Raw genomic sequence first — 27,482 nt, forward strand, 5'->3', positions numbered from 1 at the left:
TAACAAATTTGCTCATCAAGGCTTGTATGAGTATATGCAAAGTTCAGCATGATTAAGTATTTTCTACAAGTATTCATTGAAAAGGATACTAAATTGCTATAAATTTTGTAGCACACACAATATCAGACAATTTTGAAATCTGTGAAGAAGTACTGGAAAAGTTAGTAATCCAAGACTAACAGAGCATCTGTGCTGATCAGTGAACATGCAGAGCCTGTTCCCACTACTAGTGGCATTGCAGGAGTTTGCTTACACAAATATAATGCTCTTCTGACCTTTAGAGTTGGGTGCGTAAAATAACGGCCAAACTTGAAAGAGTACAAATTCTCTCAGCACAGTAATTATACAAAATATCTGATGCATTTTGTTTTGCCTGCCATTGACAATGAGCAATTTTACAAAACCATGAGATGTTGAACAATTTAGAGAAACCCACTCCAGTTTCACTAGATTTGTTGATTAATTCTCTCTCTCAATAAAAGAATATCTGTGTCCTCTGCCCATGCAGCAGGTCCAACTTAAATAAGGGCCCCCTCAATCCAAAGACCTTATGGAGCTACACAGTGGCCAGCCACTTTATCCACTCCTGCAGCACCTAGGAGGTGCACTAGATTATAGAGTCCAGAGTTCACACGAGACAAACTAGCACCAAAGGGAAAGATGGACACACACACACACACCTGAAGCTGCAATGCATACTGACATGGTTGGAATGTAAGGGAGCTGTGTGAATTGAAGTGCACATAAATTGGTGTAAAAACAATAGCAACTCCAGTGAGAAGGGTGACGATACATACAGGACTGTTGATACATTAACAAGATATGACTGTCAATAGAATGTCAAAATGGCCTGAATGTCTTGCAGCTGGCAATTGGTTGTCCTCTGCATTTTCTTAAGGCTGTTGCTGCTCCTTTGGCGACAACCCTCACTGCCCTTGGGTGTTTCCCTCCGCCAGGCCCTCAATATTGTGCAGTATTTAGCATACCATTAACATTCCTGGAGACCCCAACCAAACTCTATTGTGCAGCACTCCAATCGATCCAGGCACCCGAAGCGTGCTTTCAACATTTCAATTGCATGTTCTCTGATGTCTCTGGTGCTAGAATGCATCCTGTTATAGCAATGCTCAACTGGTGTCCTGGGAAAAGTGCACGTCTCATCAGCTATGTTTGGACAGTGCAGTTTGCATCTCTCAGGGACATTGTTTCTGGGTGAAGGAGTGCTGGCATCATGGACACCATGAAGGTATCAGGGTAGCTGCCAGGAAAGCAAACATTAATTTACCTAATATAGTGCTCCTGGTCACAAACTAGCTAGACACTAAAAAAATGCAATTCTTTCCTGTCAACATAGATTCTGTGATTTATAAATGCGAAGGGTTCGAGGATTTCATTTCCACATTCACCTGAGGAAGGAGGAAGCCTCCGAAAGCTTGTGAATTTCAAATAAAATTGTTGGACTTGGTGTTGTAAAATTGTTTACAAACATAGATGATAGCATTGATGAAGGGAGTACCTATTGTCAGGCCAGTACAATCTCTGGCTTCTTAGACTTCGGGAATCCTGGCATTCTTACGACCTTTACAGCCATTGGCAGCATGGTGCCTGCGGCTGCAGGCCAGGTTAAAGCACGTGATATAACTCTGATGGTGCTTCATAGAGGAAGCTGACACTTCATGGTCTACATCTGTGTCGAGTAGAAATAGAAGTGCCTCAATCTGTATATTCCAGTACAGGAAGCCAAAAACCTAGGCTTACAGTTCTAGAGGTTGTGCAGAGGCTTAGCAGTGCACTGGTCAAAATATATTTGGAGTAGTGTTCAGCTCTTATAACCACACTACAAAAAGATGTGCCAGCATTGGAAAAGGCATAGAGAAAAGCAATAAAACAAACCCCAAGTTTAAAGGGGATGTACTATGAACAATTAGAGAACTTCAAAAGTGTAGATAAGGGTATTAAGACTTCAGCAGAGCATATTAGCGGGGCATTGGGACTAGTTCTGGGGCAGGAGGGACCTGTTCAAGATGGACAAGTTGCACCTCAACAGAGCTGGAACCAATGTACTCACGGGGAGGTTCACTAGTTCTGTGGGGAAGGGTTTAAACTAATTTGGCAGGGGGGTGGGTACCAAGATGTAGCATTAGAAAGGAGAAACAAGGTGCACAAAGGATTGGGAGAGACAGATAGCACTAGAGTAAGAAATAGTCCAGTCGTGAATGGTGGTGGACAATTAAACAACTAACGGGAGGAGGAGGCTCTGCAAACATCCCCATTCTCAATGATGGCGGAGTCCAGCACGTGAGTGCAAAAGACAAGGCTGAAGCGTTTGCAACCATCTTCAGCCAGAAGTGCCGAGTGGATAATCCATCTCAGCCTCCTCCCGATATCCCCACCATCACGGAAGCCAGTCTTCGGCCAATTCAATTCACTCCACGTGATATCAAGAAACGGCTGAGTGCACTGGATACAGCAAAGGCTATGGGCCCCGACAACATCCCAGCTGTAGTGCTGAAGACTTGTGCTCCAGAACTAGCTGCGCCTCTAGCCAAGCTGTTCCAGTACAGCTACAACACTGGCATCCACCCGACAATGTGGAAAATTGCCCAGGTATGTCCTGTCCACAAAAAGCAGGACAAATCCAATCCGGCCAATTACCGCCCCATCAGTCTACTCTCAATCATCAGCAAAGTGATGGAAGGTGTCGTCGACAGTGCTATCAAGCGGCACTTACTCACCAATAACCTGCTCACCGATGCTCAGTTTGGGTTCCGCCAGGACCACTCGGCTCCAGACCTCATCACAGCCTTGGTCCAAACATGGACAAAAGAGCTGAATTCCAGAGGTGAGGTGAGAGTGACTGCCCTTGACATCAAGGCAGCATTTGACAGAGTGTGGCACCAAGGAGCCCAAGTCAATTAAGTCAATGGGAATCAGGGGGAAAACTCTCCAGTGGCTGGAGTCATACCTAGCACAAAGGAAGATGGTAGTGGTTGTTGGAGGCCAAGCATCTCAGCCCCAGGGCATTGCTGCAGGAGTTCCTCAGGGCAGTGTCCTAGGCCCAACCATCTTCAGCTGCTTCATCAATGACCTTCCCTCCATCATAAGGTCAGAAATGGGGATGTTCGCTGATGACTGCACAGTGTTCAGTTCCATTTGCAACCCCTCAGATAATGAAGCAGTCCGAGCCCGCATGCAGCAAGACCTGGACAACATCCAGGCTTGGGCTGATAAGTGGCAAGTAACATTCGCGCCAGATAAGTGCCAGGCAATGACCATCTCCAACAAGAGAGAGTCTAACCACCTCCCCTTGACATTCAATGGCATTACCATCGCCGAATCCCCCACCATCAACATCCTGGGGGTCACCATTGACCAGAAACTTAACTGGACCAGCCATATAAATACTGTGGCTACGAGAGCAGGTCAGAGGCTGGGTATTCTGCGGCGAGTGACTCACCTCCTGACTCCCCAAAGCCTTTCCACCATCTACAAGGCACAAGTCAGGAGTGTGATGGAATACTCTCCACTTGCCTGGATGAGTGCAGCTCCAACAACACTCAAGAAGCTCGACACCATCCAAGATAAAGCAGCCCGCTTGATTGGCACCCCATCCACCACCCTAAACATTCACTCCCTTCACCACCGGCGCACTGTGGCTGCAGTGTGCACCATCCACAGGATGCACTGCAGCAACTCGCCAAGGCTTCTTCGACAGCACCTCCCAAACCCGCGACCTCTACCACCTAGAAGGACAAGGGCAGCAGGCACATGGGAACAACACCACCTGCACGTTCCCCTCCAAGTCACACACCATCCCGACTTGGAAATATATCGCCGTTCCTTCATTGTCGCTGGGTCAAAATCCTGGAACTCCCTTCCTAACAGCACTGTGGGAGAACCGTCACCACACGGACTGCAGCGGTTCAAGAAGGCGGCTCACCACCACCTTCTCAAGGGCAATTAGGGATGGGCAATAAATGCCGGCCTTGCCAGCGACGCCCACATCCCGTGAACGAATAAAAAAAAAATTAGGTGGGATCGGACTAAGAGAATACAAGGTCCAAGATAAGTTTGGAGTGCGCGTGCGTAAACGCACAAATCGTGGTAAATAAGGTTGTTGAGCTGCACACGCAAATAGCCACATGGGAATATGATGTAGTGGTGATAACGGAGACCTGGCTCAAAAAAGGGCAGGATTGGATAGTAAATATTCCTGGATACAAGGCGTTCAGGAAAGATAGGGAAGAGAAAAAAGGAGAGTGGCAGGGGGCTGGTGGCAATACTGATTATGAAGGTTATGGCAGGGCTGGAGAGAGGTCAAGAACAGAATCTATTTGGTTAGAGTTAAGAAATAATAGATGTACCATTACACTACTGGGTGCATTCTATAAGCCACCAACTACTGGAAAGGATGTAGAGGAGCAAATTTGCAGGGAAATTACAGAGAGGTGCAAGAACTGTAGAATACTGATAATAGGGGACTTCAACTATCCTAATATAGACTGGGACAGTAATAGTGTAAAGGGAAGCAGATTCAATCTTGGCTTTCAAAAAGGAAATGGATAAATACTTGAAGGGAAAAAATCTGCAGGGCTACGGGGAAAGAGTAGGGGAACGGGACTAATTGGATTGCTCTTACAAAGAGCAGGCATGGGCTCGATGGGCCAAATGGCCTCCTTCTGTGCTGTAACCATTCTATGATTAAAACATTAAATCTTGAGCCACAAGTGACCACTGAAGAACAAAAAGCCAAAAGTGCATGGAGTTTAGCCTCAGCAGGAGTATCTTTGAGGTGCAGCTGACCTAAAATGAAATGAGTTTTTAAATCGTTGTGTTGAGTTTGAACTTATTAAAACTCCAACTTTTTTAAAAGCTTAATGTAGAAGAACCGTTTATGGCAGTGATGTGCATAATGTGGGGGGCTCTATATGCTTCATGATTCTGGCATGACCCTGTGTGCAGGAAGCGTCCTGACTGTTTTTGTTCAAGGTCAAAGTTTGAGCTTGAGGAGCAACTGGGTGCACTCAAGTGACTGAGTTGAAGGATTCTTGGAATACTTATTACAGATGGTGATCACCCTAAGGTAAAGCCAAGTTAGCAAGGAAGCAAAGTGACCATCCATCAGGGTAGGAAGAGGAGTCAAGTAGCACTTCAGGAATTCCCCGAGATTGTTGACCAACCGATATTCAGTACTGAATACTGATAACAATGAAAGCAACACAGAGGATGGCAAACCATGAGCAATGCCACAGCACAGTGGCGCAAATGAATCAAAAGGGGAGGGATAGAAGTTAATTAATTCTTTAGCCAGGGGAAGAGGCAGAGGATTTTGTAGCCAAAAAGTCCGAAATGTATGTAGGCCTCCCAGGTGACAGAGTAAAGGATAGGACTGAGTGAGCGAGTGCAGAAGATTTGAAAAAAGGCTATCAGCCAGAAGTTGTGTTCATGCTGGAATCAACGACATAGGGGAAAAACAGAATTGAGGTGCTGTTGGTCAGTAGGGGAATAGTAAGATAAGGGAGTTAAATAGTTAAATGCATGGTTGGAAAGATTGTTGGGATATGAGTGACTTATAGATGAAGCCTGTCTGTCCTGTACATCAAGCCTATGATAGACATCGGGAACTCAATACTACGTACGGAAAGCTTAAAGGAGTATACAGTGCAGGGGTGAAGTTAAGAAGGAAATTAGGAAAGCAAAGAGAGGGCATGAGAAAATATTAGCAGGTAAAATCAAAGAAAACCCAAATATGTTTTATAAATACATAAAAAGCAAGAGGATAATTAAGGAAAGAGAAGGGCCTATTAGAGATCAAAAAGGTAACCTATGTGTGGAGGCGGAAGATGTGGGTATGGTTCTTAATGAATACTTTGCATCTGTCTTCACAGAGGAGAGGGATGATACAGGGATTGAAGTTAAGGAGGAGGAGTGTGAAATATTGGATGGGATAAACAATGAGAGGGGAAGTATTAAGGGGATTAGCACCTTTGAAAGTAGATAAATCACCAGGGCCGGATGAAATAGGATAAACTGTCACTTGGAAAGGCATGGTTTAATCAGGGATAGTCAGCATGGATTTGTTCAGGGAAGGTCATGCCTTACAAATCTGATTAAATTCTTTGAGGAAGTGACAAGGAGGATTGATAAGGGTAGTACAGTGGATGTTGTTTACATGGATTTTAGTAAGGCATTTGACAAGGTCCCACATGGCAGGCTGGTCAGAAAGGTAAAAGCCCATGGGATACAGGGAAATGTGGCAAATTGGGATCCAAAATTGGCTCAGTAACAGGAAACAAAGGGTAAAAGTCGATGGATGTCTTTGCGAATGGAAATCCGTTTCCAGACTCAGTGTTGGGTCCCTTGCTGTTTGTGGTACATATTAATGATTTGGACTTGAATGTAGGGGGCATGATTGGCAAATTTGCAGACGACACAAAAATTGGCCATGTAGTTGATAGTGAAGAGGATAGCTGTAGACTCCAAGAAGATATCAGTGGGTTGGTGGAGTGGGCGGAAAAGTGGCAAATGGAGAAGTGTGAGGTAATGCATTTAGGGAGGGCAAACAGTAAAAGGGAATACGCAGTAAACGGGAATATATTGAGAGGGGGTAGAGGAAGTGAGAGACCTTGGAGTGCATGTGCACAGGGTGGCAGTACAGGTAGATAAGGTTGTGAAGAAGGCATACGGAATGCTCTCCGTTATTAGCCGAGGTATAGAATACAAAAGCAGGGATGTAATGATGGAACTGTATAAAAACGCTGGTAAGGCCACAGCTGAAGTACTGTGCACAGTTCTGGTCACCACATTACAGGAAGGACGTAATTGCTCTGGAGAGAGTGCAGAGAAGATTTACAAGCATGTTGCCTGGGCTTGAAAATTGCAGCTACGAGGAGAGATTGGATAGGCTGGGGTTGTTTTCCTTGGAGCAGAGGAGGCTGAGGGGTGACTTGATTGAGGTGTACAAAATTATGAGGGGCCCAGATAGAGTAGACAGGAAGTACCTGTTTCCCCTAGCGGAGAGTTCAAGAACTGGAGGACATAGATTTAAGCTGATTGGCGGAAAGATAAGAGAGGACATGAGGAAAATTATTTTTACCCAGAGGGTGCTGGATGTATGGAATTCACTGCCCGAATTGGTGGTAGAGGCAGGGACCCTCAACTCTTTTTAGAAGTACCTGGACCTGCAGCTAAAGTGCTGTAAGCTGCAGGGCTCTATGGTTCTATGGTTCTAAATGTATCCCAGGCTGTTAAAAGAAGCAAGGGAGGAAATAGTGGAGGCTTTAACAATCATTTTCCAAACTTCACTGGATACAGGCGTAGTGCCGGAGGATAGGAGGACTGCTAACATTGTACCGTTGTTTAAAAAGGGAGCGAAGGATAGACCAAGTAATTACAGGCCAGTCAACCTAACCTCGGTAGTGGGCAAATTATTGGAATCAATTCTGAGGGACAGGATAAACTGTCACGTAGAAAGGCACGGACTAATCAAGGACAGTCAGCACGGATTTGTAAAGGGGAGGTCGTGTCTGACTAACTTGATTGAATTTTTCAAGGAGGCCACAAGGAGGATCGATGAGGGTAGAGCAATTGACGTATAGTCTGCATGGATTTTAGCAAGGCTTTTGACAAGGTCCCACATGGCAGATTGGTCAAAAAAGTAAAGGCCCATGGGATCCAAGGGAATATGGCAAATTGGATCCAAAATTGACTCAGTGGCAGGAAGCAAACAGTAATGGTCGACGGGTGTTTTTGCAACTGGAAGGCTGTTTCCAGAGGGGTGCCAGAGGACTCGGTACTAGGTCCTTTGCTTTTTGTGGTATACATTAACGATTTGGACTTAAACGTAGGGGGCATGATTAAGAAATTTGCAGATGACACAAAGATAGGCCATGTGGTTGATAGTGAGGAGGAAAGCTGTAGACTGCAGGAAGATATCAATGGACTGGTCAGATAGGCAAAAAAATGGCAAATGGAGTTCAATCTGGAGAAGTGTGAGGTAATGCATTTGGGGAGAGCAAACAAGGCAAGGGAATACACAATAAATGGGAGGATACTGAAAGGTGTAGAGGAAGTGAGGGACCTTGGAGTGCTTGTCCACAGATCCCTGAAGGTAGCAGGACAGGTAGATAAGGTGGTTAAGGCGGCATATGGAATGCTTTCCTTTATTAGCCAAGGCATAGAATATAAAAACAGGGATGTTATGCTGGAACTGTATACACACTAGTTAGGCCACAGCTTGAGTACTGCGCACAGTTCTGGTCACCACATTACAGGAAGGATGTAATTGCACTAGAGAGGATGTAGAGGAGATTTACGAGGGTGTTGCCAGGACTGGAGAATTTTATCTTTGATGACAGATTGGATAGGCTGGGGTTGTTTTCCTTGGAACAGAGGAGGCTGAGTGGTGATTTGATTGAGGTGTAATTATGAGGGGCCTATTTCCTTTAGTGGAGGGGTCAATAAAGTGATTGGTAGAAGGATTAGAGCAGAAATTAGGAAAAATGTTTTCACCCAGAGGGTAGTGGCGATCTGGAACTCACTGCCTGAGAGGGTGGTAGAGGCAGAAACCCTCAACTCAATTAAAAAATACCTGGACGTGCAATGAAGAGCCGTAACCTGCAGGACTACAGACCAAATGCGGGAAAGTGGGATTAGGCTGGGCAGCTCGTTTCTCAGCTGGCGCGGACACGATGGGCCAAATGGCCTCCTTCTGTGCCGTAAATTTTCTATGATTCTATGATCTCAGCATGAGTGAGACAACTATCCTTGCTGGAAGGGTGACTAGTGCAGTAGGGAAAGATTTAAGCTAATGCAGCAGAAGGATAAACAAGATGAAGATACAGAAAGGAAAGCAAAAAGGACAAAGAGTTTAAGATAGATAAAAGAGGAAAACAGGTATAGCTAAATAGATTAAGTTCCTCTCTTACCTATCCAATCATAGCCAGGTCATCTCTACCAATGGCTTCTCATGCCACCTCAGGAGTCGCCCAAAATTCCATCTTAGGCCCCTTCCTCCCCTACATGCTGCCCCTCAGTAATATCGAGGTCACCTTCCACATATGCTGATGACACCCAGCTCTACTTCATCACCTCTCCACTGGCTCCGTGCTGTCAAGACTGCTTGTCTGACATCACCTTGGATGAATTGCAATTTCCTACAGCTAAACTTTGTGACGGCCAAAGCCATCGTCTCCAGTCCCCATCACAACCCAATGTCTTCGCCGCAGACGCCATCCCCTCCTCTGGCACGTCTTCCCCTCACTCATGCCCCACACTTGAGATTCCCTTCCTAAACTCCTCGACCTCCCTTTGCTCCTTAGACCATCTTTAAAACCCACCTCTTCAAGCAAGCTTTTGGCCATCCCTCCTAATGCCTCCTCCTTTAGCTTGGTGTCCATATTTTCCATACACCATTGTGAAGCGCCTTAGGACGTTATTCTACGTTAAACAGACTATGTGCATACAACTTGTCAGAATTGTCAAACAAGCAGTGCTAGATCTAGTTCTAGGAAATGAAGTGGTGGACATAGGAAATGTGGGGCAAGTAGGGTTCGGGAACATCTAGGGAACAGCAACCATAGCATAAATTAGGTTCAGTACAAGACATAGGGATAAACAGAGATAAAAGTCAACTGAAAAAGTCAATTTCAATGAAAGAACTAGCCCAGATGTACTCAAAAGAAAAGCTGGTAGATACGACAATAGGCGAACAATGAAAAACATTCAAATAGGAGATGCTTTGGATACAAACTAGACATATTCCCATCAGTAGTAACGGCGGTGTGACAAAAGCTGGAGTTCCTTGGATGAGTGGAGAAACTGAAATAAGAATGAAACTTAAAAAAGAGTTGCATGACAAATCTAGGCCCAATAAAAAAATCAAATTGAGTATAGAAAATATTGAGGGAAAGCAAAAAAGATTTGGACAGCTATGAGAGGATATGAAGACTGGTAGGTAACAAAAGGAAAAATAAAAGGATTTAATGAACACAAAAAGTAAAAGAATAATTGAAGTGTAGGGCCAATTAGAAATCCAAAAGGAAATCTCAGAAGATGAAGACATGGTGCAGATATGAAATGTGTGCTTTACATTAATTTACATAGAAGCTTGATAGCAGGAATGAAAGGCTATAAAAGGAAGTGGTGCAACAACTAGGATGCCTACAGATAAGCAAGTGGTACTGAAAAAATTGGAAGAATTCAAAGTGGAAAAGGCACCATTCCCTAACAGCACGCTTCCTAGAATGCTGAAGTAAGTGGGAACATAGGAACAGGAGTAGGCCATTCAGCCCCTCGTGCCTGCTCCGCCATTTGATAAGATCATGACTGATCTGTGATCTAACTCCATATACCTGCCTTTGGCCCATATCCCTTAATACTTTTGGTTGCCAAAAAGCTATCTATCTCAGATTTAAATTTAGCAATTGAGCTCGTATCAATTGCCGTTAAAGTCAGAGCGGAAATAATACATTCTGACCACAATCTTTTAAACATCCTGGGGGCATGGACGTTGCACCAAAGGATTGCAAATGCCATATCTCTGTTCAAAAAGGAAGAAAGTAATAAACCAGGCAGCTATGTACCAGGCAACCTAAAATCAGCAGTAGTTGGGGTTCTCTACGCCATAATATGGGATAAAGTTAATACTTAGAAATATATGGATTACCTAGTCCATCTTCCATGACATTGCACATAGGGAGTCAAGACCAAGGGTACTTTTCAGGCCAAGCAGAATTAGCAGGCTGGGAGATAACTGAAAGAGGGTGGGAAAGGGGAGATGAGGCAAATAGAATGGGTAGAGGAGAATGGGGGAGGAGGGGTAAAAGGGAGAGGAAGGGAGCGGAGAGATGAGAGAGGAAAGGAGGACGGGGTTTGCCAGGGGGCAAATTCTGCCTACGTTGGTGTTCCATTTCAGTTTGCACAGTCACCACGTTTACCCAGACATTTTTTAGTCCACTGTCTGTGGAGGTCTTTCAGGTGTTTTCCAATGGGTGGTTACTCTCATAAAAAGGTGGAATTGCACATGCTCTGTAAGTCCTTATCGGGATTTGCCTTTTTGCCCAGATAGAAAAAATAAACCTTGAAAAAAACTTACTTTTTTAAAAGAATGTTTTAAATAATTTTTCTCAGCATGGCCATGCTGCAGTGTAAGAGTTCGCTCTGGAACTTGTAGCCATGTCAGGTGATTTTATATCATGTAACAACCGACAATACATTCAGAATCTTGCCACCACTATGTTTTTAATACATAATGGATGAGATATAGCAAGCACAGATTTGTAAGAGACAAATTGTGCCTGACAAATTTAATAAGAGTTCTTTGAAGAAGTAACAGCATTTTGATAAAGAAAATGAATTTTCAAAAGATGTTCGATAAAATTAAGGTACCGTGTATTCAAGGGAACTTGTGAGCACGGACAATAAAAGAAAACGTTGGTTAATGATGTTTTTCAGACTTTGGTCTTCACACATACTACGATCTGGAATTGGACAAAGGGGGCACAACAACAAATTTGCACACAACAAAAATAGGAAGTGGGGTTCTCTGAAGAGGACAGGACAGGACTGGACTTCAGGATGGAGATAGGTTAATAAATTGGACAGATAGATGGCAAATTAAATTTAATGTGGAGAAATGCATGATATATTTTGGGGAGGAAGGATAAGTAGACAAAGTATACACTAAAGATTAAAACGAAAAAGGTAGAGGAACTGGCAATAAAGTTGTAAAAAAAAAACAACATTTTATAAACAGATGCATAATGTACAGAAGTAAAGAGGTAATGTTAAAGCTACACAAGTCATTGGGTAGGCAAATCAGAATAGTGTGTTCAGATTTGAGCACCCGACTTTAGGAAGGATATCAAGGCCATGGAAACAGTGTGGAAGAGATTCGTGAGGATACTAAAGATGAGAGGCATTTGTTATGAGAAGTGATCAGAGAACCTGGGACTCTTAATTTAATTTTCTCTATTCCAATGAAAAGATCTGATGGAGATGTTCAAAATTATGAAATGTTTTGATACGGTAAATAGGGGAAAACCATTTCCATTAATCAGTGATTTTTTAAACTTGAGATCATAAATTAATCACTTTAAAAAACTGAAGGGAGATATTTGAACAAAGTTTCGCCCCTCCCCCCCAGAGGATTGTTAGGTCATGAACTGCCCAACCAGAAGCAGAATCCATAATAGCCTTTAAAAGGATAAATATTGAAAAGATTTTAAGTATGGGACTAAATGGAAAGCTCTTTCCCTTTCAGAGTCGGCACAGCACGATGGCCCAAATGGCCACCTCCTGTGCATGACAGTGAGAATACATAAATAAATATAAATGCCTAGATAATAAACTAATTTTTAAAAAAAAGAGTACTAGTCTAGCTTTTTAATGCGCCAAGTCTTTACCCTTGACTTTGATTACCCTTGTTGCAAATAATCAGACCTCAGAGTACTCACCTGTATCTTCTAAGCAAGACAATACAGCCAATATTATAGACTCCACCACATTTTCACTTGTATTAAGTTTTTGCAAACAATGCCCTTGAATGGGTTTTTGCAGTACATATATATAAAAAAATATACACACACACACTCATTGTTCGGAGTACTATAAGTATGACTTTTTCTAGTTTGGAGATTATTTTACCTGCATACTTGGACAACACAAAAGTTTGGATTAGCTTTTCGACAGAATTTCAAATAGTTAGATAGTTATTACGTATGAACAATTCCATCATGTTCAAGGTTTTACCGCCAGCTTTGCATCAGCTGCATCTGATATGTAACTTTGTCATTCAGTCTCCAGCAACATCGCTTTTTACACTGCTGCAGGAATCAGCGTTATACTACATGGCGCATCAGTGCAGCCCACAAGATTGCAGAAAGGCATCTTTGGCAGGGTTTCTAATACTCTACAATTCCAAAGTCACTGAATCCACCTTGCAATTTCACACCCACTGCAGTATTTCTCCCCACCATTCTTCCCCACACCCCCCAAAAACATGTTCCCCGTTGTAATTATATTGGAACAATTACCTAATGTTCCCAATCAGGTGTCAGCTAATCACAATTTCTAATCCCTGTTAATTAATCACCTTGCAGTTATAACATGTAGTTGTAACATTTAGTCTTTTGGAGCCAGGTGGGCACTCAACTAAACAAAGGGATACGATTCAGTACCAGATGATCTTCCCAAGTCCTTTTTGGCCTCAACCATGAGCAAATATACGAGGGAGACAAAGTAACATTTCTCAGTAGCCAATAAACGGTTACATTTTCAATATTGTACTACAATAAAGAATTTCTGGCCAGGGTATTTGGTTAGCTTTAAAATAATTTATTGCTACTGAAAGTTTAGCTGTAGTACACAGATTTCATTATTTTCTTTCTTGCGTCCACTCCCCAAAAAAATCCTAAAATACTGCATCATGGTTTCCATTTCATCGGAAATAAATGTTTAAATTCCTGATTTATATATCTGAATAATGGTTGGCAACCCAAGGGATCAGCGCTTTCAACTACAAGGTTGTTAACTCAATAAAAAAGAACCAGTGGACAGTAAGTAGGCACATCAAAAAAAAGCTTTTGTAAATATTAGCACAATAGAACATTAATGTTCTTATACTGGCCAGACAGGTACTCACAGTGACATATGTCCAGAAAGTACATCTTTGCATATGGGCTGTTCAGCCAATGTTAGCCAGAACTCACAAGCTTCCAGTGCTACATTTTCATCTTGATCCTGTGTCCTCTGCAACATGTACTGTAACAAAATAATGCCTTCAGTATCAGTAATACTCAACAACTTGGAAGCAAACTGGGTGTCAAGTCTCAATAAAGAACTTCAAGTATTTATTTAAATCTTTAAAGCTATTTGATACAGAACATGGCTTTGAAAGGAACTTAGTCCAATACTAAGGAAAATAAATGTTAGCGTTTTGACATTTCTAACGGTAACTGCATAACTGGACTATCAAGGAATACTGCATTTTACATAGAACAGTGTTTATACCATAATAGGCTTACATTTTAATATTAGAACTTAAGAGGAGAACATTTTTTAAAGTCAGACCAGATGGTGGCATGATTTGCAGAACAAGATTACATTTTTACAAGCTGAAATAAAATCTCTCAAAAGTACCTATTTTCATGGAACAATTTACCAGAACAAAAAGAATGCTGAAAAATAGAGTGCAAGTAATTTACCTGTGGAAAATGATTAAGAACTATTGAGAAAGACAAGACAGATAAATTTGTATTAACACAGCACCTTTCACAACCGTCGGACATTCTAAAGTGCTTCTGAGCTAATTAATTACTTTCTTCTTTTAAAAAAGTGTGGCTGCTGTTATGTAGGCAAAATAAAACAAGCTAATAGTACTTTAATGTAGTTTTTACCTCAACAATGTTGTGCATATGAGGAAGCAACCGATCCATTCGAACTTCAAGTAGCATAACAAGTGCACGGCACACATTTTTTCGTACTTCAGATTCTTCATCCCCAGCCAATGCAAACAGGTTCTAAGAGAACAGTATTTAATATTTAGAACTGCACATTATTTTATATATTGCATTATGGAGTCATTACTTCTTTCTCTGCGGGCTTTCTTTGGGTGCAATGAACTCAGTGCCCAACAGTCAGTCAGCACCATCAGGTGGAGTGGAGCTGCATTAAGTGGTCAGGTTTCAGTACTCCTGAGGAGCTCACAACGGACTAAATCTCAGTACTACATATAGGGCCAGTCTGCAACATGAGAAGACTGCACAACTTGAACTGGTAGCCAGAATGAGTCTGTTTTTAAAAGTATTACATTGAGATTTATCAAAATACATTAAAATATGCTTAATTCAGATACAATAGCTGATGGGCAATTTGTCAATGTTTCCAAATCCCACTTGAGAACAAACTAAGTCAAATGTCTCAACTGCAGGTCATGAAATTTGCTTGCATGCTATAACAAGCAGGTTTCGTTTTCTGAATCTTTAATTCAGACAACCCTTGTTAACTTTATGGGCGTGTAATTAGCAAATTAATTTCAATATAGGTAAGTGTTAGGAACACAGGAACAGGAGTAGGCCATTTGATAAGATCATGGCTGATCTGTGATCTAACTCCATATACCTGCCTTTGGCCCATATCCCTTAATACCTTTGGTTGCCAAAAAGCTATCTATTGCCAAAAAGTGTTAGGTGGTGCATCTTGGTAGGAAGAATAAGGAGGCTCTGTAAACATCCCCATCCTCAATGATTGCAGAGTCCAGCATGTGAGTGCAAAAGATAAGGCTGAAGCGTTTGCAACCATCTTCAGCCAGAAGTGCAGAGTGGAGATCCATCTCGGTCTCCTCCAGATATCCCCACCATCGCAGAAGCCAATCTTCAGCCAATTCGATTCACTCCACATGGTATCAAGAAACGGCTGAGTGCACTGGATACAGCAAAGGCTATGGGCTCCGACAACATCCCAGCTGTAGTACTGAAGACTTGTGCTCCAGAACTAGCTGCGCCTCTAGCCAAACTGTTCCAGTACAGCTACAATTCTGGCATCTACCCGACAATGTGGAAAATTGCCCAGGTATGTCCTGTCCACAAAAAGCAGGACAAATCCAATCCGGCCAATTACCGCCCCATCAGTCTACTCTCAATCATCAAAGCGATGGAAGGTGTCGTCAATAGTGCTTTCAAGCGGCACTTACTCACCAATAACTTGCTCATCGATGCTCAGTTTGGGTTCTGCCAGGACCACACAGCTCCAGACCTCATTTCAGCCTTGGTCCAAACATGGACAAAAGAGCTGAATTCCAGAGGTGAGGTGAGAGTGACAGACCTTGACATCAAGGCAGCATTTGACCGAGTGTGGCCCCCAGGGAGCCCTAGTAAAATTGAAGTCAATGGAAATCAAGAGAAATCTTTCCAGTGGCTGGAGTCATACCGAGCACAAAGGAAGATGGTAGTGATTGTTGGAGGCCAATCATCTCAGCCCCAGGACATTGCTGCAGGAGCTCCTCAAGGCAGTGTCCTAGGCCCAACCATCTTCAGCTGCTTCATCAATGACCTTCCCTCCATCATAAAGTCAGAAATGGGGATGTTCGCTGATGATTGCACGGTGTTCAGTTCCATTCGTAACTCCTCAGATAACGAAGCAGTCCGTGCCCGCATGCAGCAAGACCTGGACAACATCCAGGATTGGGCTGATAAGTGGCAAGTAACATTTGCACCAGACAAGTGTCAGGCAATGACCATCTCCAACAAGTCTAACCACCTCCCCTTGACTTTCAATGGCATTACCATCGCTGAATCCCCCACCACCCTGGACCAGCCACATAAATACTGTGGCTACAAGAGCAGGTCAGAGGCTGGGTATTCTGCAGCGAGTGACTCACCACCTGACTCCCCAAAGTCTTTCCACCATCTACAAGGCACAGGTCAGGAGTTTGATAGAATACTCTCCACTTGCCTGGATGAGTGCAGCTCCAACAACACTCAAGAAGCTCGACACCATCCAGGACACAGCAGCCCACTTGATTGGCACCCCATCCACCACCCTAAACATTCACTCCCTTCACCACCAGCGCACCGTGGCTGCAGTGTGTACCATCCACAGGATGCACTGCAGCAACTCACCAAGGCTTCAACAGCACCTCCCAAACCCGCGACCTCTACCACCTAGAAGGACAAGGGCAGCAGGCCCATGGGAACACCACCACCTGTACGTTCCCCTCCAAATCAAACACCATCCCAACTTGGAAATATATCGCCATTCCTTCATCGTCGCTGGGTCAAGATTCTGGAACTCCCTACCAAACAGCACTGTGGGAGAACCTTCACCACACGGACTGCAGCAGTTCAAGATGGCGGCTCACCACCATCTTCTCAAGGGCAATTAGGGATGGGCAATAAATGCTGGCCTTGCCAGCGAAACCCACATCCCATGAACGAATAAAAAAAGTGAAGCCTCAACAAACCGTTAATCATCCATAAAGTAATCCAATGAAATGCCAGAGAATTTACCAGGAAATATGTTTATGCAGGCACACGTTTGCAGACCGCCACGAATATCATGTGACCAAATCTCCAGGATTAGTTCAACCGAGTTGGCAACATTATTTGTGTAGGAGTGTCCTTGCTCCCCATGCCTTGGAGTGTGCCATTACCAGTCCAATATCTGGGTAATTTGTAGAGCACCAAGGATCAAATAGAAAACCCTCAATGCAGTATTTGGGCTTACTGGTTATACAAGGTGTTTTCATGTGATTTTCCTCTACTTCAGAGGTCGGTAGAATAAGCACTCCTCCAGACCATTGCCTAAGTTATAAATCTATTTATTACACAGTAAATAGATATATGAGCATAAGTTTTGACACTGTAGATGTACATCCTGATTATGTTCCTCTTTAACTTTCTCATGCAGTATGTGGAAGATGTCAAAAAAAAAAGCTGAAAAAGTAGTTTATGAATGGACAAGTTTGGTTGCAGAGCAGACATTTTATTATTTTTTAAATCTAATATTCCTTGCTTACAATCATCCAATTAAAACCTTCCACCTAAACAGTTTTAGATGCACTTCTCTTCCCATCACCAAAATCCAAACATTAAAATGAAACCATTAATTTTGATGATTACTCACTAGTGCCTTTTACTCTTATATTTGTAACATATACATGTATGTATGTGTGTATATATGTATGTTCGCCTAATATATATTCCACTTATGATCTTATAATATTTTTGAAGCATATAATTTTTGTAGCCCAAGAAAAACCTGCTGAAACCACTCCATGATATCTCTGTCGTTCCATTATTTGTTATGGGTCTTATGCTACCAAGAAACCAACGACAGATAAGCCTCTTCAGTTACGTTTCCTACGGACTAATCATGATTATCAAAACCTAGAGCAAGTTACCATAACATTTGGCAAGTGGATACCAGGGATCAATATGGTTTTGCTGTATAATCTGACAAACCCGTGTCATTGTTTGACCTACCTTTACAGTCACTGATCCAGAGCTGTGTCAATCAAACACGGAACAAATCAAGTTGACCAAGTGCCCACTAACAGTAAATGAGATTACCACAAAGAACAGAAGGATTACTAATGGCCAATGAGATCTCAGAAGGACTCCAATTTGTGGTAGATATGTCCAACTGTTTACAATGACTGAATAAATTGAACTCCATTTTTATTACATGAGATTACAGGATTGCATTCTGCAATTTTATCTATATTTAATCTTAGTTTATGGTGATTAAATTTATTTTACTTCACTTATATTACATGGGATTACAGGATTTCTGTTGGTGTATTCCATGATTCCAGCCATGTTTCCATTAAAAAAAGCAACTCAGTGTCCTTGATTATAGATGGACTCTTCAAATGATAAAGTATTAAATAGTAAATATTACATAACTAACACTGAATATATCAAAGGAAACTGTATTTTAGGGAGAAAAAAATCACATCAACCTTTAAATACAAACGAAACCTGGGTTAATGACTGAACCAACGGTTGTTCAGTCAGCTTCCTTGTACTGTTAATCAGAAAAGCGTCCATGTGAGCAGCCCTGATGATATTACTAGGGTTCACAAATTAAAATACTAAAATAAATGTACTGAAAAGGATGTTCCAGATAATAATTAGTGATGATTTAAAATATCAAAACAACCAGTATTATTTCTTTTTAAATCAGGGAATTAAAACAGTCCTTATCGCAGTGTAAAAGTAAACGTACCTCAATGAAAGAGTCGATATGCAACATCAAAGCTTGAGTTCTACTGATGATGAACTGGTTCACACAGGCAACAGCATGAGACCTAAAAGCATTTTTATAGCAGAAAATATATTACTTCAAATTCAGTTATGTCCATGTTAAGTTTACAAGCTTCCCCTGTCGTAACCCAATGTTAAGGATTTCCAAAATTGTTTTGTAACTGATCTGTTTTTAAAAAAGTCTTAGTGTTTCCAAATTAAACTATAGATGACTGTTAGATTGGGATTACCTAAAAAGTAATCAGTCATCTTCAACTGTAGCTCCCCCTCCACAGAGATTAACAGAATTACTAACCAAAAGTAAAACTAAGCAAGGATAATAGAAAACATGTTAATATGCTTGAAGTGACGCAATCTATTATGTATTATACTTAACTAAATTCATTTTGTGAATCAGTTAATGAGTAGTATCCAGTAACTTCACAAAATTTCCTGTATAACAACTGAAATTGTTGACTCAGGCGGGCGGGGGGGGGGGGGGGAAAATTGAAGAGGCAGAAAATCGAAGTCCTACAAACAACAGAGCTGAGACTTGCATTTTGCTAATCAGGACCTGCAGAACATTTGCATAAAGGCTATGTGAACCAGTGAAGTCAACTAAAGTTACAGTACCCACTTTCTACCATTAGAGGAAGCTCTAACATTTACATTGCTCAGAGAAAACCTTATGTGGCTGAAACCCACAATATTAAGTTGATCCTTTATTGTAATTGGTACCTGCCAGTAAATACATAGACCAGTTTCACTTTGGCATGGCACTATGACTCAACAATGAAACGTGGTTTTCAGCAAGCTGTATCAGCTTGAGCCAAGAAATATAGGAGCCAGTCCAGCACGACTACAGTGTCAAGTTACCCACTGTCATATCGTGCTGCAGGCACAACAAATGACGTGGTGTGCAAATTAGTTGTTCCATTAAAGGAGTTACAAGCTAAATTTATTCAACTATGATCACAAATTTACAGAAATCCTAGCTGATCAAAGGCATTGATCACTTCAGGGCATTAAAGTTTCATGTCATCAGGTCCTTGGACTAGAATGGGTAGAAAACAATTCAACCCTCCAAGACTGCAAGAAAAATATATTCTGGATATCCCCTTACGTTCACTTTTGCTTCACGGGGATTTTCTCCCTTGTCAGATATTAATATGGGTAAATAAGCTGCCATTCTGCCTTAAAAAGACAAATACAGTAAACTTCTTATAGAACTGAACCTGCAGCATTCCGTTGACTTATGGAATTTATAAATAAACTAGCTTTTTGTAAATGAGCTTTGTAATTTTGAAGACTTATTTATTTATTATAGGCTAATGTATTAACAGCACAACTTTACATGCATGGCATGCTTGAATAGATCAGAGTACTAAAAGTAGGCATATTGAAAGAAGTGGATCATATTTATAATTCTGATCTTGAAAAATTCTGCTTGTTCCAGAATGAGAGATGGGACAAAGTTGGATGTGTAAAAGACACACCAGACCAGAAACAAAGATACGTCAAATGGAAGACTCAAAAGGGACAGATGACCAAGAACCAAGAACAGATATTTGGGGAAGAATGTGTCCCTTGTAGACTGAGTTTTGTCCCATCTTCTCCCATTTTGGAACTAGGAGAATCCTTCAAGATCATAATTATGAATATGCTTGGATGAGTGCAGCTCCAACAACACTCAAGAAGCTCGACACCATCCAAGATAAAGCAGCCCGCTTGATTGGCACCCCATCCACCACCCTAAACATTCACTCCCTTCACCACCGGTGCACTGTGGCTGCAGTGTGTACCATCCACAGGATGCACTGCAGCAACTCGCCAAGGTTTCTTTGACAGCACCTCCCAAACCCGCGAAGTCTACCACCTAGAAGGACAAGAGCAGCAGGCACATGGGAACAACGCCACCTGCACGTTCCCCTCCAAGTCACACACCATACCGACTTGGAAATATATCGCCGTTCCTTCATTGTCGCTGGGTCAAAATCCTGGAACTCCCTTCCTAACAGCACTGTGGGAGAACAGTCACCACACGGACTGCAGCGGTTCAAGAAGGCGGCTCACCACCACCTTCTCGAGGGCAATTAGGGATGGGCAATAAATGCTGGCCTTGCCAGCGACGCCCACAACCCGTGAACGAATTTTAAAAAATGATTTCCCTCCCCCCATCCCCAATATGTCCACTTTCAATATTTTATCCTAACATGCCATGTAAAATTGTATAGTTAGTACATTAGCCTATAATAAAGTCTAAAACTTTGAAGTTCATTTATAAATGCCATAAATCGTCCAAGTGACACATTCAGTTTTATACCCAAGGCACAGCTGAAGAATGAATCTCCAGCAAGAGAAACAGATGATTGCAGAAGATGCATTTAATCACAACTACATTTTTGAGAAGAATGGCCAAATTTAACGGTTGTTGCACATAAAAAAATTTTGGATGTAAAATGGCTAGTGTAAAGTGCTGCATGTAAACATACTCCCAAGTCTCGATTAGTTAGAACTAAATTTTCTGTGTTATTTAATTGGGACAAAGCTTGACCTACAAGGGACATGTTCTTCTCTGAATACCTGTGTTTTAGTTTCCTGGCCAATTGCCCCTTTTGCTTCTTCCATTTGTGTCTTTGTTCTTTATCTGGTGTGTCCCTTATATGTCCAGTCTTAGCCCATCTCCCATTCTAGAACTAGGATAATCTTTCAAGATTAGCACTAAAATTTAACGGAGAAGACTGTGTGCTTACAAAAGTTTAAGAAAATTGACAAGTGGTGTAAGGAGGTAATGAACCCATGGGAGCAGCACTGTGTTAACTGGATACCGTAACGTTTTTAAATTTAGAAATAACAACGGTCAGCTTATTTGAAAAGAGTTAGGTTTCATGAAATATTATGGACAGCTTGAATATCAAAATCACACATAGTATGAATTGAACTTGCCTTATCTTGGAACTGCTGTGTTTAAAAAACTGCAGAAATTTAGGAATCATGACATTGAGGGGTCTATCCAGGATGTCACTGTCTAAAATCTCAGCAGAGTCTTCACATATCTTCTGAAGAGCACCAAAGGCTCCCTGAAAAAAGGAGAAAAGAGTGCAACAAATACAATATAAATTCCAGGCAAATTTGTCAATTATGCTCTACGGTTAGAAAATCAACTTTAACAGCACTTCTGACATAGTGACAACTTATGATTTGAATGAAATCTAATCTAATCTAAAATACAGCATGGAAGCAGCTGAGCCAGCTGTTTAAGGATACAAAGCAAAATGAATTGATGACCCACGAGATAGTGTTTAGACAGCAACTGAACGCACAAGTGAGGACACACCTGCATTGTCATGTCTGATTGTTAGATAAAAAAGATAGGTCTCGAATCTCCCTCCCCCAGTCATTTTAAACTTTTCAGAAGTATTAACATGTTAATTAAAAGTTCAAGGAGACAGACTTAAAAAGTGATGCTCTCCTAGCAACATAATGGCATAGAAGACATAACATCCTTTCAAAGTGGTGGAAAAAAATCTTTAGTTCTGTGTTATTGTGAAAGCTGAGTACCCAGGGACCTTTCTAATTGTTTAGATTTATGTTCACTGGTGGAACTGTGGTTGCTAAGGGGACACTTGTATAGTGCATGATTGAAGGGGATACAGCTGTTACGAGTCTGAACAAACATGCTGGTATGCCCATATATGGGGAGAAAGCAGCCCTGCAACAACAATGCCAATTTAAGGAATACAGCTGTAAAATGCCTGTATTTGATCATATTAGTGTTAAAACAAAAATTAGCACCCTATAAGTAGAGAAACATGGTAAAAAGGTTGTTACACAAGGTAAGGGCTCATGGGGTTGGTGGTAATATATTAGCATGGATACAGGATTGCTTAAAGGACAGAAGAGAGTAGGGATAAACATGTCATTCTCAGCTTGGCAGGCTGTAACTAGTGGGGTGCCGCAAGGATCGGTGTTTGGGCCTCAGCTATTTACAATCTATATTAATGACTTGGATGAAGGGACCGAGGGTAACGTATCCAAGTTTGCTGATGATACAAAGCTAGGTGGGAAAGTAAGCTGTGAGGAGGACACAAAGAGTCTGCAAAGGGTTATAGACAGGTTAAGTGAGTGGTTAAGAAGGTGGCAGATGGAGTATAATGTGGGGAAATGTGAGGTTATTCACTTTGGTAGGAAGAATAGAAAAACAGAATATATTTTAAATGGTGAGAAACCATTAAATGTTGGTGTTCAGAGACTTGGGTGTCCTCGTACAAGAAACCCAAGAAGTTAGTATGCAGGTACAGCAGGCAATTAGAAAAGCAAATGGCATGATGGCCTTTATTGCAAAGGGGTTGGAGTACAAGAGTAAGGAAGTCTTACTACAGTTGTACAGGGCTTTAGCAAGACCTCACCTGGAGTACTGCGTACAGTTTTGGTCGTCTTATTTAAAGAACGATACACTTGCCTTGGAGGCAGTGCAACAAAGGTTCACCAGATTAATTCCTGGGATGTCCTACGAGGAGAGATTGAGCCTATACTCTCTGGTGTTTAGAAGAATGAGGGGTGATCTCATTAAAACATATATTAGGGGGCTTGACAGGGTAGATGCTGAGAGATTGTTTCCTCTGGCTAGAGAGCCTAGAACTAGGGGGCATAGTCGCAGGATAAGGGGTCAGCCATTCAAGACTGAGATGAGGAGGAATTTCTTCACACAGAGGGCTGTGAATCTTTGGAATTCTCTACCCCAGAGGGATGTGGATGCTGAGTCACTGAATGTATTCAAGGCTGAGATAGATAGATTTTTGGACTCTAGGGGGATCAAGGGATGTGGGGATTGAGCAGGAAAGTAGAGTTGAGGTTGAAGATCAGCCATTATCGGATTGAATGGCTGAGCAGGCTCGAGGGGCTGTATGGCCTACTCCTGCTCCTATTTCTTATGTTCTCATTTAAAGACAAAGTCTCCATCAGACAAATATTTGCTTTACGAAACACCCAACATACCACGTTCTATACATGGCAGCTTATCTCTAACTGATCTCATTTTCACTACTACGAACAAACCTTTCTTATAATCAACTGCAAATTATTAACACCATGAGCAATGTTACACTCAATTATTCAATGCATACAAAAATAAACTAGAAATTGAACATGATTACCCAATAAAATTTGTACAGTAATATACAAACTCTGTTAGCATAACTACTTCAGTTTTTGCTCACATTGTCGAGGATATTATCTTAACAAATTAGATTACTCTTTGCAAACTGCTGAGAAAAAAAAAACTCTAGCCTAAGACCCAGACACAGCAGATCCATTTTGTTACTTATTTTTAGTTTGGACTGTTAGTGACTGCTGAAGGGATTTTTCAGCATTCAAAACTTTCTTTTCTTGCAAATTTCTAAAGGATATCATCAAATGGAATTAATCAATAGAACCTTAATTCAGAAGAGTTCTTGGAACAAAATCATTTATCTGCTATTTTGGCACTCAACTGCTTTTGCAGTCTTAGAGATTGAAAGCTTTGAAATCTTTATTAGGCTGATTCAAAACTCATTTACTTTAACTTGTACTGAGAATAAAGACCTCAATTGCAAAGGAGGCCTAGTCAGCACGGAAGCTTTGAATTAACAATAAACGGGTTTTATTGAGACGGATACTAAAAGCAACCCGATGCTACACAGAAGCCATCTGCAACAAAACAAAAATGACTATGCAGATTTGTACACTTTTTTGTGGGGGGGGGGGGGGGGGGGGGGGTGGAAAGAGATGGTTGTGAACTCAACTCTCCACTCCTGCTATTGTATAAAATTATGTTTTGAAGCTTCACTGCTACCATATTCATTTACAAGTGGTAGCACAAGGTTAAAGAGAAACATCACTAAGGGGCTCTATATATGCATTTTCAAATTAAAAAGTCTTTTTAAACATTCCATATAACTATCTTATGGGAGAAATAATCATTTTGATTGCTTTTCTGCAACCCCGTGGATGCAGAATATTTCAGGATAGGAAGCAGCCAGACAGCTCCATAACTGAACAGATTAAATTATTAAAGTGAGTGAACTGACCAAATACAGTTTAGTACCCCTTTCATTACTGTTACAGATCCACAAGTCAGTCAATTATTTTGCAATTTAGTACTGGTACAATGCTGCAGTGGACTCAGCTCGTATTGTCCCTGCCGCTTCTAGTGGGCGCGTTGGCGTTAATATGATTTGCCCGCTATAAGAAGTGGACCGTAAAACTGCATCTAGAATTCTTGTGCGTGAATATTTGAGTGAGAGGCCAAAGCTTTGATAACAAAATTAGTATTTTTTGATCATTCCACTGGCTCAATTTTCAAGACACTTGCCTAGCCACATTAGCATCTGACGCCCATCGCAATGTTTTCCTCAGTGTTACAAACTGCTTTAACAATTAAACTGTTTTTGTTAATTGAATGGAATTTTGTTTGTTAGCATAATTTTGAAGAAACTGGTAGTTTTTAATATTTATAATGTTTCAAGTCTCCAATGCGCTTAATGGTATAGTAACAATACTGACTTGAATCCAAAAGGGGGAAAAACATCAAATTCAGACTAATCTAGGTTTGGAAATGGCCGTCACCAAGCAAAATTAGCCTCACAAAAGTAGCAATGGATTTATAGTGGTAATTCTAATTGCACAGCTACGGCCAATGCTCCCAGGATCTCTGCTGCTCACAATTAGATATAACTTTCATGACATTATTTTATTGTAGTAGAATTTCTAAATGTAACAATGACTGAGTTATGTGGGATACGTATGTGTGTAACACATGTCTGATCCTCCGCTGCCCAACATAGTTGGTGCCTTTGTAATTGACTTCAGTGCAAATGGTTAGTGCCATTTGCCCAATATAGCCGGTTGACCGCAATATGCACACACAGTTTAAGTGGTGGGAACTGTACTCGGTTAGAAAATGACTGAACATACTCCTACACAGTTATTTTCTTTTACCCCCATTAATGAATATTTACTAACACCAGGGTTGGATGCCATATGATGGCAAATAGAGCACCTTCACACTATTTATTTTCTTCTTAAGAGAAACTAGCTTATAACCAATGCGAGACAGCAAACACAAGTGGTGGAATTCGCAGCCTTTGGACTGTCACCCCATATGAGGAGGAACTCTTGGGAAGATATACAGGAGAAGTACTGGAGACAGAAGCAAGAAGGGAGGTCCCAGCTTTAGGTTAGCCCTGAAATTCATTAGCTCATGCCTCTTCAGCACCTGCAGTGCATACATAGTCTATCACAACACATTGTAAATAGTTACGGTCACGTCTTGCCCTGAAAGTGCTACGGCCACTGTACTACACGAGCCAATGCTTACCTCTCTTTTTGTGCCCACGTAGATACAGGAGGGGAAGAACAGCAAGAGGAATTTGCCCTTCTGTTTCAGGGCCAAGCAGTCCCTCTTCACACACTGCCATTCACACTCTCCCTCCAGAGCACCAGCTCAGAGATACACATCCCCAGGGGAGGGGTGGGGGGTGGCTAGCAGTAGTCAGCGAGCAGAAGGGAGTACACATGGTGACTTATACAGCATGAGTGGCCGGAAAGAGGGAGAAGAGGCAGTCATTGTTGAAAAGAGGGCAGGCAAACTTTTGCCCTTTGCTGAGGAGCCTCAGGACACAGATCTCAGTGATCCTACATTTAAAGAAAAGATGCTTGCAAAATAAACATAGGTACAGCTACTGGGGACGATGCCTCAGCTGAAGGAGTCCACTAACTGTATTTGCAGAAACATGATGGATGATGCAAGTTCAGCACTGAAGTAAACTCTTAAAAAAGGAGCATGCGACAAATCCAGAACAATCTGCAGCATAGCTCCCTCCTCCTCACCCAATAGAAGATCGAACGACAGTCAATGCTGCCACAGACACCAAGAGTGGAGAGCAGGTTCTCTTCCAGCCTTAAAATGGTTGGGGCTAGAATACAGACAAATCTGATAGGTACCAATCTGCCAGTTTTCCTGCTGCTCCCATGATAATGCTGTCTCAGTTCAATACTCTGGGGTGTCCTCCCACCCGCTCCCTCAAATGCCTGAACATTTGACAGAAACCAGCCAGGGGAGGCTGCCTTGCAGCAGCAGACAAAACAGCTTGCAGCAGCTCCCAATGTGTCCTTAACTACCCTGAGATAAGGACCACCTCAGAAGCCAAACAGTCCTGTGGCAAAGCACCAGCCAAACACTTACAGACCTTCCTGCCACTGAGGAAGGACAGAGGAGTAAAATGTTAGGACTGAAAGGGCAAGGGGAGGCACTGTGGGACAAATGGAGAGTAGGAAGACAAGAATGTGTATTAATCAACAAATTGTTTGCATAGATGCTATTTTTTTTGGTTGAGTGGGAGAATATATTGGAGAATGTTTAAGAAATCGTAGACACAGAATTTGCACAAGCACCAAATCACTGTATATGAATGGTTTAGTGTTTCTAGAAAGGAGGAAAAATGGAGACATGACTACTGCAGCAATGACCACAGGTAATAGAGTTAGGAAAATGTGTCCCATATTACTTTCCCCATAGCTATCATACAGCCAGCGAAAGGTTCTCCGATGCAACCTCTTCCTGCAGTGGTTCCTTGGCTGCCTGCTCAAACTTCCGGCCGAGCGCTCCTCCTTATGCCTCTGGGGCATGCATCAGGAATCCTCTTTGAAAAGTAGTTGTGCCACTATGTTCCTGACACCTTGGCTGGACTGTACTGAAGA

General features: G+C 41.9%; 1 protein-coding gene across 6 annotated transcripts in view; it reads right to left on the bottom strand.

The window, feature by feature from the left end:
* The window catches only part of tnpo1 (transportin 1), a 156,133-nt gene that overhangs the window by 45,436 nt on the left and 83,215 nt on the right, over positions 1-27,482 (bottom strand). For all 6 annotated transcript variants that reach the window (XR_010962655.1, XM_067982738.1, XM_067982735.1 and 3 more), the window contains exons 6-9: positions 21,690-21,823; positions 18,727-18,808; positions 14,397-14,519; positions 13,643-13,761 (exon numbers count right to left, since the gene is read on the bottom strand). Coding sequence is in view for 5 of the 6 variants with exons in the window: in XM_067982738.1 (XP_067838839.1) it covers positions 13,643-13,761; positions 14,397-14,519; positions 18,727-18,808; positions 21,690-21,823 (458 nt within the window). In the remaining variant the exon portion in view is untranslated. The remainder of the gene's footprint in view (positions 1-13,642; positions 13,762-14,396; positions 14,520-18,726; positions 18,809-21,689; positions 21,824-27,482) is intronic.

This window comes from Heptranchias perlo, chromosome 4 (assembly GCF_035084215.1).
Source record: "Heptranchias perlo isolate sHepPer1 chromosome 4, sHepPer1.hap1, whole genome shotgun sequence".
In the NCBI taxonomy this organism is placed as follows: Eukaryota; Metazoa; Chordata; class Chondrichthyes; order Hexanchiformes; family Hexanchidae; genus Heptranchias; species Heptranchias perlo.